At 42.1% G+C, this 15,906-nt stretch overlaps 1 protein-coding gene across 4 annotated transcripts in view; it reads right to left on the bottom strand.

Moving 5' to 3' along the window:
* The window catches only part of LOC139411752 (SH3 and PX domain-containing protein 2A-like), a 96,334-nt gene that overhangs the window by 38,779 nt on the left and 41,649 nt on the right, over positions 1-15,906 (bottom strand). For 3 of the 4 annotated variants that reach the window (XM_071158465.1, XM_071158455.1, XM_071158483.1), the window contains one exon: positions 8,598-8,726. In XM_071158465.1, coding sequence (XP_071014566.1) covers positions 8,598-8,726 — 129 coding nt within the window. Of the gene's footprint in view, positions 1-8,597; positions 9,249-15,906 lie in introns of those variants that run through there. The other variant, XM_071158476.1, reaches the window with a different exon arrangement.

Below are 15,906 nucleotides of genomic sequence, written 5' to 3'. Positions count from 1 at the left end.
AAAAACGGTACTGCTACAGTATGGATTTCCTTGAAAGGAGAAAGTGGAGGAAGTAAACAGATGTTTGGTTCAGACTTCAAAGTGATAAAGCTTTATTTGTATCCACTACTCTGCTCCTCTCTCTTTCTCCGAGGGAGGACAAAAGAGAGGAACCTATCTGTCGAGGAGGGCCAGCCCTATTGGTCTCCCCTACAGTACCTGTTGTCCGGAAACACTATTAGGTTAAACACTCCAGTCTCCTTTTTACTGTAATCAACATATTTAGTGCTCAAGACAAAGATGGGACACGACCAGCAACTCCAGATTTTCCTACTGTAAATATATACCATTATGCACTCATCTAAACTATAATGATATGCAGTGTAATTAACACAGTATTGAGATGCCTTCTGTCTTGACTTTTTCCACATTTTGTTACATATTAGAATAAGGCTCTAACGAATTAAATATATTTTTTATCCCCCGCATCAATCTACATCACAATGACTAGGCTGCCCGAAAAAAAGCAAAGATAATGGGATTCATTGCCCTTGACAATCAAACGTTCTGTCGTGGGTGATGATGGCTTTCGCCGACTGGTCAAGCACCGGTACACACTACCAAGTACTCTATTTTTCAAACGTCGCCCTACTGGAGTTACACAGTAACAGCGTCACTGCTATTAGCTTCACAACATACATACTATGGAACGCTGTTGAGGTATTTGCGTGTAAAAAAATATACAGTAGCACTGTCAATGTGTTTTCAATACCGGGTTGGTAATAAAAGCATAATTTGTTTGACTGCAACTTCTGGGGTACCTAGCTTTAGATTGGTACCTAGCTAGCACCAATTCAACCGTCCTGAAAGCAATGACCAGTAGAAACTGCAGTCATTTTCATTATTCTTAGCAATGATTTAGGAATCCTTGTGAGAAACTATTAGCTAGGTTGCCACTTGTTCGCCTATTGAAATTGAACTTCAGTTCATTAAAATAAATAGTTAGTCAGCTACTTAACCCTGTTGTAAAGCGAATGTTACAAGCTGCTAGTTAGCTTCATCTGGCTATTGAGGCTCGACTGGACCGGGATATGTGTTGTGAAGCTAGCCACAATAAGGATTAATCACAATAGTGGATTTGGGGGTTTGCCTTCAAAATAAAAGTATGTAATTGACAGTGATGCAAATTAATAAAAATAGTATAATTATGCCATACCTTTATTTTGAAGGCAAACCGAAATGTCCAATGTTGTGGCTAATCCTTATTGTGGCTAGCTTCACATAGATGGGTCCGACCACCATTACTCAAATAAGAACTGTCTTATAAATTAGGGTTATTTTAGATGATGACGCCTAGCTATAGGTTAGCTAGCTAACTATAGTTACTTAAACATATGTCGTTTTGCTTTGTTTTTGGGGAAGAACATTGTTTGCATCCATGAGCTAGCTAGCTTTTTTTTATGACCAGCACTGTACGTGCGCGAGACAACTTCACTAGCATAATAGCATACCTATCGACGAATCGTTGTGACATGAAATACGAGTGATAGTGTAATCAATGTGTAATAACTATGTAAAAAAAATTATGAACGTGTTAAATTATTATGTGCCGTGCAGTCATTTCAGGTCCTGATTGGTCATCAAGCTTAATTGACACGTCAAAGTGTTATTTGACACGTCAGATCGTGTTAAATAGTATATTTTTTGACACGCAAAGACCCAAACGCATTTCCATAGCAAAGACCAAAATGACGTTCCATAGAAAATGTTTGAGAATGAAATGACCTAACAAATGAACAACGAAACAGCACAGCAGGTAAGTGAAATACATAGGTTTTGATTATGTTTTACTGGTAAATGGGGACATACGTAAATGCCAACAAAATAACTTTTTGGTCAGTGTGGTGTGAGTGTGTAACCTTTATTTACATAGGCAAGTCAATTAAGAACAACATTCTTATTTACAATGACAGCCTACTCCGGCCAAACCCGGACAACGCTGGGCCAATTGTGCGCCGCCCTATGGGACTTTCAATCAGGGCCGGATGTGATACAGCCTGGATTCGAACCAGGGCCTCTTGCACTTAGATGCAGTGCCTTAGACTGCTGCGTCTGTGTGTTAACTATTTAAGTGTACTAGAATGCTTAAAAAGGCCGCTAAAATGATAAATATCAGTTATCGGTATCTGGTTTTTTTGGGGGCGCAAAGGAAAATATTGGATATCAGTATCGGCCAAAAATATCATATTGGTGCATCACTAACAATAACCCATAATGACAAAGCGAAAACAGGTTTTTAGAAATGTTTGCAAATGTATTAAGAATAAAAATACCTTATTTACATAACTATTAGACTTGAAATTTGTCCATACTGTTTCCATTAATCATCCTTCAGATGTTTCTACAACTTCATTGGAGTCCTCCTGTGGTAAATTCAAAGCAATGCAGGAGAAAACCTAATTCAGTTCAAGCTTCTGTAGTTATTAACACTGTATCAAAGAGGGGAAATATATCAAGTGCAATACATTCACTTTCAGTTTTTTTATAAAACACTGGGTCCAATTACCAGCGATGGTTCTGTTAAGAGTGCTAGGCGAAAAACGGCATAAGAACTAATGTTGACCTAAGGAACAACCCACGCAGCACCTTAGAATATGAAAGGATCCCCTCATGGTGTGCTGTACGTAGCTTTAGAAAAGTCTTCTGCAGTCCCAGGCTCTAGACAGCACAGATGGCATGTGAGATGTGCCTGATATCCCAACCCTCTAAAATGCTATTTAACTTTAATGGTTGTTCCTAAGTGTGAAGCGCCTCACGAATCCATTGGTTCATGTCCATCGTCTGGCCGTAGCCAAATGGTGTTCAACAGCTTCCTATCCACATCTCCTGTCCCTCATGAACACTGATCTACAGTATCAGAGAGGATTTAAGAGCAGAGAGTAATACAGTACGTAGGAAAGCCATCTAGTTCCTCCTCAACGTATCCATGGTCCATCAATAACGAAGAGAGATGGGGAAGAGAATTGGGACACAGCTTTAACATTTGAGAGCCCTTAAGCAGACTAAAATACCCCACAACGTGTTCCCAGAATTCACCACTGACTGACGCAGTTATTGGTTCATTGACGGAAACACACGCAGGGTGGTACAGAGAGGCTATGAGAGCCTGAGGGGCTGACAAACCCGAATTGCTGCCCTCTCCGACAGAGACATTCCTGGAGTTAATTTGGCAAATTACAATTCAAAAAGCTGATCTAGACTTGGAGCAAGGCCAATGTAAACGCACAGTGGTCAGAAAAGATTTAGAGGGATATTATCTGGGTTGGACTGGGCAAGGCTAGCTTAACACTGCCCTTGAGGTATATAGTAGACTAGACAACAGGCAGCATACCTCGAGAGGGAAATTCTTTACCTTTCCTACACATTTCGATAAAAATAAAAGTTCAACAGTAGACTGAAGTGCACTTGAACCTCAGAGAAATGCACTGGGTCTGTTGTGCCAGGTCGTAATTGCCATAAAGACGACATTGTTCTTAATTGACCCACCTGGTTAAGTGAAGGTTAAAAAGTGGGGTGCTAGTTTAGCCTATCCCTGGTTAACATCTCTCTAACACAGTGTATATGTTGAGGAGCATCCTGGAGGATCCATTATAATGAACCAACCTCTGAACCACTAACTTTGGCAGGAAATGTCTTTTTCCATATTCCCCCTGACTCTCTCCCCACCCCACACACCTCTACTCTTCAAAGCTAGGGTCTCTCTCTGACAAGCTCTGACTTAATTCAGTTGTGAAAATAGACCATTAGAGGAATTGCAATCAAACAAATGCAAGCAACTGCAAGGGCATCAGGGATAAAAACACTGATGGAACACTTCTTTTGAGTATCCTAAAAAGTGGCAGTTGATTTTTATGCAACGCTGAGAAAATTACATAATCAAAATTATAGATCTTGTCCCATTTCTCTGTCTTTGATGAGTCCTGGCAGTGCAGCATTCCTTGTCTTAAATATTATTTTACAAGAATTCTATGATATACAGTGCCTTGCAAAAGTATTCGGCCCCCTTGAACTTTGCAACCTTTTGCCACATTTCAGGCTTCAAACATAAAGATATAAAACTGTATTTTTTTGTGAAGAATCAACAACAAGTGGGACACAATCATGAAGTGGAACGACATTTATTGGATATTTCAAACTTTTTTAACAAATCAAAAACTGAAAAATTGGGCGTGCAAAATTATTCAGCCCCTTTACTTTCAGTGCAGCAAACTCTCTCCAGAAGTTCAGTGAGGATCTCTGAATGATCCAATGTTGACCTAAATGACTAATGATGATAAATACAATCCACCTGTGTGTAATCAAGTCTCCGTATAAATGCACCTGCACTGTGATAGTCTCAGAGGTCCGTTAAAAGCGCAGAGAGCATCATGAAGAACAAGGAACACACCAGGCAGGTCCGAGGTACTGTTGTGAAGAAGTTTAAAGCCGGATTTGGATACAAAAATATTTCCCAAGCTTTAAACATCCCAAGGAGCACTGTGCAAGCGATAATATTGAAATGGAAGGAGTATCAGACCACTGCAAATCTACCAAGACCTGGCCGTCCCTCTAAACATTCAGCTCATACAAGGAGAAGACTGATCAGAGATGCAGCCAAGAGGCCCATGATCACTCTGGATGACCTGCAGAGATCTACAGCTGAGGTGGGAGACTCTGTCCATAGGACAACAATCAGTCGTATATTGCACAAATCTGGCCTTTATGGAAGAGTGGCAAGAAGAAAGCCATTTCTTAAAGATATCCATAAAAAGTGTCGTTTAAAGTTTGCCACAAGCTACCTGGGAGACACACCAAACATGTGGAAGAAGGTGCTCTGGTCAGATGAAACCAAAATTGAACTTTTTGGCAACAATGCAAAACGTTATGTTTGGCGTAAAAGCAACACAGCTGAACACACCATCCCCACTGTCAAACATGGTGGTGGCAGCATCATGGTTTGGGCCTGCTTTTCTTCAGCAGGGACAGGGAAGATGGTTAAAATTGATGGGAAGATGGATGGAGCCAAATACAGGACCATTCTGAAAGAAAACCTGATGGAGTCTGCAAAAGACCTGAGACTGGGACGGAGATTTGTCTTCCAACAAGACAATGATCCAAAACATAAAGCAAAATCTACAATGGAATGGTTCAAAAATAAACATATCCAGGTGTCAGAATGGCCAAGTCAAAGTCCAGACCTGAATCCAATCGAGAATCTGTGGAAAGAACTGAAAACTGCTGTTCACAAATGCTCTCCATCCAACCTCACTGAGCTCGAGCTGTTTTGCAAGGAGAAATGGGAAAAAATTTCAGTCTCTCGATGTGCAAAACTGATAGAGACATACCCCAAGCGACTTACAGCTGTAATCGCAGCAAAAGGTGGCGCTACAAAGTATTAATTTAAGGGGGCTGAATAATTTTGCATGCCCAATTTTTCAGTTTTTGATTTGTTAAAAAAGTTAGAAATATCCAATAAATGTCGTTCCACTTCATGATTGTGTCCCACTTATTGTTGATTCTTCACAAAAAAATACAGTTTTATATCTTTATGTTTGAAGCCTGAAATGTGGCAAAAGGTCGCAAAGTTCAAGGGGGCCGAATACTTTCGCAAGGCACTGTACATAAAAAAATACAAATAAAGAAAAATAAAATCAGAGCTGAGTCCGTCCACAACACACATTGACATTCTGAGCTATGCTGATTAACCAGAGGAGTATAGTACAAACCAGGATCAATGATTTAGCCAGCTAGATATGTTGTTTTGGTTGTTGAGTCAATTTCAAGCATATCTTTCTAAAAAATGTAAAGTTATTTCAGAATATTTCAGAATAAGTTAGCTAGTTAAGTCATTGATCTTGCTTTGTAGTATACCCCTCTGGTACCTGATCTAATAACAAGGAACACCCTCTCATGAAAACATGAATCATTAACTATGACAGCGATTGGAGGCCAAAAGCAGTACAGTATCAACAAACCATTGCAATGGAAAATACTGACTTGTCCTGGTAAAGGGACATTGAACACTGATAAACCGGAGCTTGCATATATGAACTGACCTAGATTCAAAGCCCCTGTCAGAAATATATTATATAATCCAATGTAAGAAAACATGCCTTCCCTTTAGTGTAGTGGGCAATCCTTTTCATTACAATGGCATTAACCTTGGATACGGTAACAGTGAAATTCACAGTTAAATTTACCTTGTACAATGAAGGTAAATAGAGTTACTTACCAAAGTGCTTTCTATGTTCAAATTTGAGAACCAACATGGTAATAAGTAAAGCACAATATAATTGCACTTACGCCATGCATACACTACACAGACATAAGGACAAATTACATTCCAAGCCATCTTATTCATGATAGCGCTCTGTAGAAGAGGAATGGTAAACACCCTTTAAGAAATGTACAAGCCTCTAAAGACCTGCAGAACCTTTTTGACATCATTCCATCATTTAGCAGCTTTGGGTTCATAAAGAGCATATAACTAACTTGTTCACCACTGAGTCTGAGAGAGAAAGCAACCTGTCAGATGCCATAAAAGACATTAACTTATTCTGTGAGAAATGGATAATAAACTAAATGGACTCTTTTATGCACACCTGGAACTGTTAGCATTGGCACAGGGCTGAGGAATTGTGTCACCCACATTGCAGCTTAGCCTATGCTGTCCAGGAGGTGTCAACGCTTTAGCTAATGCAAACCATTCTGTTGAACACAACAGGCTTCAGCAAATGCTAACGGTTTTGATGAACACTACAGGCTTTAGCTAACGCTAAACATTCTGTATAACAAAATAGGCTTCAGCTAATGCTAACCATTTTGTTGAACACAGTGCGCTGAGTGGATTGGCTTTAGCTACCTCTATAATACTTGAGTCCCTAGCCTACAGTGCTTTGAGTCCTTTATGTCAAATACTGTCTATACACTATTGGTTGTGTTCCTATGAATCAAACAGTGATTCAGTTAGACCTGCAGGTGGATGAACCCTGTAGTCATCAAAATGTACTGCAGCCAGTCTCCAGCACCATCCATCAAGGTCCATGCTAATTATGGAGGAAAGGACTCAGGTCAAGGCCTTGGGCAAAAGGACTTCAAGGTGTTTGGAAATCTGCCTCAAAGTGACTCCCTAGTGGGCTCAAATCCAACTGGACCAAGGCAGGAAAATAAATGGAGGAACTCAAAGGGTGGGTACAGACACTTCAAAGCTGCCAATTGACTCTATTCCTTTAGGCCTCTATGGCATGGGGTTTCACTCACACCCAATGTGAAACCAATTGCTTTCTGATCCCCGTTTCTCCTCCCCTCTGAAGAACACATGAGTCCCATTAGTGCTTTACTGTCTGGGCACACCATTAAAGCCAGGATGTCAACCTCTGTTACTGAGCCTGTCTCTCTCTCTCTAGAGGCTCATGAGATGGACATGACAAAACCTCTCATTTCATTCTGCTGAAGGGACAGTAAAACTACAGGTTTCCTTATGCTGCATCAGCTAAAACTGGTTCAGTTAATTGGTGAGATGTGCTTTGATGTTATAGTGCAAGGGTTTGTGAGAAGCCTTAACTGCGTCAAAGTGTAGCGGCAAAAGTAAACATTGACATCATATCAAGTAAGACCATCATCAAGTGAGGCCATCCTCAAGAAAGGCAAAGCCATCCTCAAGTAAGGCAAAGCCATCCTCAAGTAAGGCAAAGCCATCCTCAAGTAAGGCAAAGCCATCCTCAAGTAAGGCAAAGCCATCCTCAAGTAAGGCAAAGCCATCCTCAAGTAAGGCAAGGCCATCCTCAAGTAAGGCAAGGCCATCCTCAAGTAAGGCAAGGCCATCCTCAAGTAAGGCAAGGCCATCCTCAAGTAAGGCAAGGCCATCCTCAAGTAAGGCAAGACCATCCTCAAGTAAGGCAAGGCCATCATCAAGTAAGGCCACTTTATAAAGAGTACACCATGTCTTTGTTTCTTCTGGAGGGCATAATATGCATAATAGTCAAGAGGCAGCTCTGCGAACTTCCACCACACCTCATTGTGAAATACACTTACAGAAAAAAGCCAAATTGAATGAATCTCATAACAAGGGCTAGATGAAAATCGTTTTCAGTTCTTTTTGAAGATCTTAAGGGCTGTGCGTGCAGGGTTTAGCACTCCTAGCACTCAATTTTTAGAGGTTAAACAGCTGACTCAGGACTCTGTGCAGCTGGCATATGTCTTTCCATTAAAGTGAGCTGGATAATTAATAAAGAAGTCTGAGAGACGTTCCCCCTACAAAAGGCAACATTCTGGCCCCCAGCCTAAACCAACAAAGGGAAAAAAACAGGCCTCTCTGCAGGCCAAAGCAAGCCTCCAGATGGGGCTAAGGCACAGTTGGAAGGCTGTGGACAAAGAGGGAGGGGAGAGAGAGGGAAAGATAGGGAGAGGAGGTAACATGAGGGAAACTATCAGGATGAGGGAAAGACAGGAAACCCAGACTGAGAGGTGAAAATGGAAGTGCTCATGTTGATGCTGGCCGGAAAGTGTGCATGCATGTGCATCTCTGTGTGTGTGTGCGTGCATGTGTATGCATATGCATGTGTAAGTTGGTAACTCACCGCTCTCGCTCTTATCGATGACGTCCACCAGTTCGCCGGCCTGCAGGCTGATTTCCGCTGGCTCCTGCTTCTCATAGTTGGCCACCACCATGTACTGCTCCAGTAGCATAGGATCCGCACCATCCAAGCCTGGGGTTGATGGGAAAAAACAAGCTGTCAGCCAACTCCCGGGCATGGGTCCGCGAGAGCGACTGCCGGGCACCCGCTGTGCCATAGGCCAATTTGTCAGTAGACCTTAGCCAATGGGAACACACGCTGGGCTCAGTGCATCTTCCCAAGAGTCTGGCCATATAGCTGGATCCCCCACCAGCCCAAAACCAGGGGCAGTGGAGAGTCTAAAAAGAAAACTAAAAGTCCCCCCAAAAACATCAAGCAGTTAGCTGAAGAGAATCCATTCTATGATGTTGGGGGGCCTCATCCATTGTCCAAACTTGAGATAAAAAAAAATAGGAATAGATGGGTTTAGTTAGAGAAAGAGAGAGGAGAAAGAGAGGAGAGCAATAGCGAGACAGAGCAGGAGCAGCAGCAGTTTATAGATGGGACAGTGTAGTGGGATAGAGGAACGGTTTCCCCTGGAAAATAAACACTGCTAAAAAGCCTCCTTCTCCTCCTCGTTGGGGCTGGAGGAAGAGTAGGGGGGTTGTGTACGCCAATCATAAGAGTCGACACCAGAGGCCTTAAATAGAACCAGATGAGTGGGCTGGAGTTGAGCTCAGGAGGCCAGGCCTCAGCTGCTATGAAACACTAGAACACAGGACTTTCATTCAGCATAGCCAATGGAAAGCTTCTTTCCTGCCCTCTCTGGGTTAACCATCTAAGCACCAGAAATGACTTAATTTTGACAATGTTGTTCAACAAGACCATAAATTCATCACTTCAAACATCCAAGAATGTGTCACTATTATAGATGAGGTTGCTCTTACACCGTGATGGCAGTTTTGCAGGGGTTTATTTCATATATCTGGCTTTTACACAAACTGTGCAGTCCCTGTTGCATTGCATGGCATTGGTGTTTATTTTATAAATCTCATACCATAAAGCAAGTTTGAACCAGAGGCTTGTACCAGAGGATTGTACCAAAGACTAAATCACACTTAATATGCACAGACAGGTATTGTAAAAAATATAATAACCTAAACTTCAAAAGGAAAGATCATTGGAGATAATTCTCATTTTCAAAAACGAAGCACCTGTTGCATGACTTCAAAACAGGAAATAAAATCTTCCTAACAAATTGACCCACATACCACCGTACACTGAATCTTAAAAACACTCCAAAACATCTCCAGCTGCAGAGAACCCCGTTTAGGAGCAGAACTAACATGTCCGCTGTACCCTAGAATCAGAGACTGCTGAGATGGAGTTCACACATTACTGACAGCTCAGACTGGTCACAGAGTTCCATAAAATAAATAAAGTGTCATAAAAAGAGGAGAGAAGTGATTCACAGATCACATAGAGTAACAAGACGGTATACAGCACATACTACGTTATCTGGATGAAAAAACAGGATATCCTTTGGCCTAAACTCCAAGCTGCTTCAAGGCTTGCCTGAGTAAACAGACGTGTAGTTTAACTGCTAACAGACAATTCAAGTATATGGATACTAAAACAGAGGATACAAAGAAAATGCAATAACATTGTCAATATACTGTTTCTCTCTTAGATGAAATCAATTACAGTATTTAGTGAAAAATAAATGAAATAGCGGAGTTCCTGTCCCACATAAGAGAAATGTATACCAAACAAAATGTTAAACTAGATGAAGCCAAATGCGTCTAAATTAATAGATTATTCAACCTGTGGTAAACTCAGTGTCTGGAACATTGTAAAGAGAGCTCTACCTCAGACAATGGAAAATAGTGTAGCATGATTCCAGTCCAATAAAGAAGATTAGATAAGAAGTGATTGATACTGCTTGGATTAAGCTGCCAGTATAAAAGAGAGGACCTGATGACAGCTGCCAGACTAAAGATGAACATTTCCGTAAATTAGGATTATATTCACATTCTAGCAGAAACATCAAAACACTAATAAATCAACCGGATGAGCTCAGCTTCAATAGCATACAAAATACTAACCCTGCCAATGAGTGAAGTTGAACCAGTGTGGTTCCTTTTGTGGTTTCCATTGCTTTTTCATTATTCACACAGTTATTTTCTCACCGCGAGGTTGGGCGCAGAAGCATTGGAAAGTTAATATTAGTTAAAATTTGAGTGCAGATCACTCAAGGCATTTTAATAACCTGTCGGGAATTGCAAGAAGGATGGTGGAAGACAGAGGAAGATTAATCGCATCTCTTAAAATGTTTGGACACCATATTGTAAAAAAGAAAATAGAAACAAGTTCATGATGTCATTTCCTGGTGAATATATACAGTGGCTTGCGAAAGTATTCACCCCCCTTGGCATTTTTCCTATTTTGTTGCCTTACAACCTGTAATTAAAATAGATTTTTGTAGGTTTTGTATCATTTGATTTACACAACATGCCTACCACTTTGAAGATGCAAAATATTTTTTATTGTGAAACAAACAAGAAACAAGACCAAAAAGTAGAAAACTTGAGCATGCATAACTATTCACCCCCCCCAAGGTCAATATTTTGTAGAGCCACCTTTTGCAGCAATTACAGCTGCAAGTCTCTTGGGGTATGTCTCTATAAGCTTGGCACATATAGCCACTGGGATTTTTGCCCATTCTTCAAGGGAAAACTGCTCCAGCTCCTTCAAGTTGGATGTGTTCCGCTGGTGTACATCAATCTTTAAGTCATACCACATACCTCAATTGGATTGAGGTCAGGGCTTTGACTAGGCCCTTCCAAGACATTTAAACGTTTCCCCTTAAACCGCTTGAGTGTTGCTTTAGCAGTATGCTTAGGGTCATTGTTCTGCTGGAAGGTGAACCTCTGTCCCAGTCTCAAATCTCTGGGAGACAAACCGGTTTCCTTCAAGAATGTCCCTGTATTTAGCACCATCCATCATTCCTTCCATTCTGCCACCCCCATGCTTCACTGTGGGGATGGTTATCTCGGGGTGATGAGAGGTGTTTGGTTTACGCCAGACATAGCGTTTTTCTTGATGGCCAAAAATATCAATTTTAGTCTCATCTGATCAGAGTACCTTCTTCCATATGTTTGAGGAGTGTCCCACTTGCCTTTTGGCAAACACCAAACATGTTTGATTTTTTTTTCTTCCATAAAGCCCAGCTCTGTGGAGTGTACCCTTAAAGTGGTCCCTATGGACAGATACTCCTCAAATCTCCACTGTGGAGCTTTGCAACTCCTTCAGGGTTATCTTTGGTCTCTTTGTTGCCTCTCTGATTAATGTCCTCCTTGCCTGGTCTGTGAGTTTTGGTGGGTGGCCCTCTCTTGGCAGATTTGTTGTGGTCCCTATTCTTTACATTTTTTAATAATGGATTTAAATGGCGCTCCTTGGGATGTTCAGATTGGGATACTTTTTATAACCCATCCCTGATCTGTACTTCTCCACAGCTTCATTCCTGACCTGTTTGGAGAGCTCCTTGGTCTTCATGGTGCCGCTTGCTTGGTGTTGCCCCTTGCTTAGTGGTATTGCAGACTCTGGGGCCTTTCAGAACAGATGTGTATATATACTGAGATCATGTGACACTTAGATTGCACACAGGTTGACTTTATTTAACTAATTATGTGACTTCTGAAGGTAATTGGTTGCAATATATGTTATTTAGGGGCTTCATAGCAAAGGGGGTGAATACATATGCACACACCACTTTTCCGTTTTTATTTTATATTTTTTTAAAATGAAACAGGTTATTTTTTTCATTTCACTTCACCTTTTGGACTATTTTGTGTATGTCCATTACATGAAATCCAAATAAAAATCAATTTAAAATTACAGGTTGTAATGCAAAAAAAATAGGGAAAACAAGGGGATGAATACTTTTGCAAGGCACTGTATATATAGAGCTATATATATCTTCTAGGCCCGTTAGTTGTCTGAATCGCCGTGTCTCCAGCCCGCCCAGCTACTCACTGGACCCTATGATCACTCGGCTATGCATGCTTCTCTCTAATGTGAATATGCCTTGTCCATTGCTGTTTTGGTTAGTGATTGTTGTCGTATTTCACTGTAGAGCCTCCGGCCCTGCTCAATACGCCTCAGCTAACCCTCTTGTCCCACCTCCCACCTATGCGGTGACCTCACCTGGTTTAATTGATGTCTCTAGAGACAATACCTCTCTCATCGTCACTCAATGCCTAGGTTTACCTCCACTGTACTCCCATCCTACCATACATTTGTCTGTACATTATGCATTGAATCTATTCTACCGCACCCAGAAACCTGCTCCTTTTACTCTCTGTTCCGTACGTACTAGATGACCAGTCTTACAGCCGTTAGCCATACCCTTACCCTACTCCTCCTCTGCTCCTCTGGTGATGTAGAGGTTAATCCAGGCCCTGCAGTGCCTAGCTCTACTCCCATTCCCCAGGCGCTCTCATTTGTTGACTTCTGTAAACGTAAAAGCCTTGGTTTCATGCATGTTAACATTAGAAGCCTCCTCTCTGAGTTTGTTTTATTCACTGCTTTAGCACACTGTGCCAACCCAGATGTCCAAGTCATGTCTGAATCCTGGCTTAGGAAGGCCACCAAAAACCCTGAAATTTCCATCCCTAACTATAACATTTTCCGACAAGATAGAACTGCCAAAGGGGGCAGAGTTTCAATCTACTGCAGAGATAGCCTGCAGAGTTCTGTCTTACTATCCAGGTCTGTGCCCAAACAATTTGAGCTTCTACTTTTAAAAATCCACCTTTCCAGAAACAAGTCTCTCACCGTTGCCGCTTGCTATAGACCACTTTCTGACCCCAGCTGTGCCCTGGACACCATATGTGAATTGATTGCCCCCATCTATCTTCAGAGCTCGTGCTGTTAGGTGACCTAAACTGGGACATGCTTAACACCCCGGCCATCCTACAATCTAAGCTTGATGCCTTTAATCTCACACAAATTATCAATGAACCTACCAGGTACAACCCCAAATCCGTAAACACAGGCACCCTCATTAATATCATCCTAACCAACCTGCACTCCAAATACACCTTTGCTGTCTTCAACCAGGATCTCAGCGATCACTGCCTCATTCCTAGTGTCCGTTATGGGTCTGCGGTCAAACGACCACCCCTCATCACTGTCAAACGCTCCCTAAAACACTTCAGTGAGCAGGCCTTTCTAATCAACCTGGCCCAGGTGTCCTGGAAGGATACTGACCTCATTCCGTCAGTAGAAGATGCCTGGTTATTCTTTAAACGTGCTATCCTCACAATCTTAAATAAGCATGCCCCATTCAAAAAATGTAGAACCAGGAACAGATAATTGAGAATTTCAAAAAGCATTTTTCTACGGCTGGCCAGGCTTTCCACTTGGCCACCCCTACCCTGGTCAACAGAACTGCACCCCCCACAGCAACCTGCCCAATCCTCCCCTATTTCTCCTTCACCCAAATCCAGATAGCTGATGTTCTGAAAGAGCTGCAAAAATCTGGACCCCTACAAATCAGCAGGACTAGACAATCTGGACCTCTCTTTCATATCGTCTGAGATCCCAAAAAATTGGAAAGCTGCCGCGGTCATCCCCCTCTTCAAAGAGGTTGACACTCTAGACCCATATCTATCCTACCCTGCCTTTCTAAGGTCTTCGAAAGCCAAGTTAACAAACAGATCACCGACCATTTCAAATCCCAACGTACCTTCTCCGCCATGCAATCTGGTTTCCAAGCTGGTCATGGGTGCACCTCAGCCACGCTCAAGGTCCTAAAAGATATCATAACCCCCATCAATAAGATAAAATACTGTGCAGCTGTATTCATAGACCTGGCCAAGGCTTTTGACTCTGTCAATCACCACATTCTTATTGGCAGACTCAACAGCCTTGGTTTCTCAAATGACTGCCCACACTGAGTTCAGTGTGTCAAATCGGAGGGCCTGTTGTCGGGACCTCTGGCAGTCTCTATGGGGGTGCCACAGGGTTGAATTCTTGGGCTGACTATTTTCTCTGTATACATAAATGATGTCGCTCTTGCTGCTGGTGACTCTCTGATCCACCCCTATGCAGACGATACAATTCTGTATACTTCTGGCCCCTCTTTGGACACTGTGTTAACTAACCTCCAGACGAGCTTCAATGCCATACAACTCTCCTTCTGTGGCCTCCAACTGCTCTTAAAATGCAAGTAAAACTAAATGCATGCTCTTCAACCGGTCGCTACCAGCACCTGCCCGCCCATCCAGCAACACTACTCTGGACGGTTCTGACTTAGAATATGTGGACATATACAAATACCTAGGTGCCTGGTTATACTGTAAACTCTCCTTCCAGACTCACATTAAGCATCTCCAATCCAAAATTAAATCTAGAAATCGGCTTCCTATTTCGTAACAAAGCATCCTTCACTCATGCTGCCAAACATACCCTCGTAAAACTGACTATCCTACCGATCCTCGACTTCATTTACAAAATAGCCTCCAACAATCTACTCAGCAAATGTGATGCAGTCTATCACAGTGCCATCTGTTTTGTCACCAAATCCCCATATACTACCACCACTGCGACCTGTATGCTCTCGTTGGCTGGCCCTCGCTTCATATTTGTCGCCAAACCCACTGGCTCCAGGTCATCTATAAAAGTCTTTGCTAGGTAAAGCCCCGCCTTATCTCAGCTCACTGGTCCCCATAGAAGCACCCACTCCACGCGCTCCAGCAGGTATATTTCACTGGTCACCCCCAAAGCCAATTCCTCTTTTGGCCGCCTTTCCTTCCAGTTCTCTGCTGTCAATGACTGGAACTAATTGCAAAAATCACTGAAGCTGGAGACTCATATCTCCCTCACTAACTTTAAGCACCAGCTGTCAGAGCAGCTCAAAGATCACTGCACCTGTCCATAGCCCATCTGTAAATAGCCCATCCAACTACCTCATCCCCATACTGTTATTATTTTTCTTTGCTCCTTTGCACCCCAGTATCTCTACCTGCACATTCATCTTCTGCACATTTATCACTCCAGTGTTTAATTGCTAAATTGTAATTATTTCGTCACTATGGCCTATTTATTACCTCCCTTATCTTACCTCATTTGCACACAATGTATAGACTTTTTCCTATTGTGTTATTGACTGTGTTTGTTTATTCCATGTGTAACTCTGTGTTGTTGTTTGTGTCACGGCCATCGAATGAAGAGGACCAAAGCACAGTGTGGTAAGAGTACATATTCCTTTTATTTAGAAATGACGCCGACAAAAACAATAAAAAACAACCGTGAAGCTTAAGGGCTATGT

The sequence above is a fragment of the Oncorhynchus clarkii genome, chromosome 1 (genome assembly GCF_045791955.1).
Source record: "Oncorhynchus clarkii lewisi isolate Uvic-CL-2024 chromosome 1, UVic_Ocla_1.0, whole genome shotgun sequence".
NCBI lineage: Eukaryota > Metazoa > Chordata > Actinopteri > Salmoniformes > Salmonidae > Oncorhynchus > Oncorhynchus clarkii.
The sequence above is the reverse complement of the archived record's forward strand: the minus strand, read 5'-3'. Positions and strand labels throughout refer to the sequence as shown.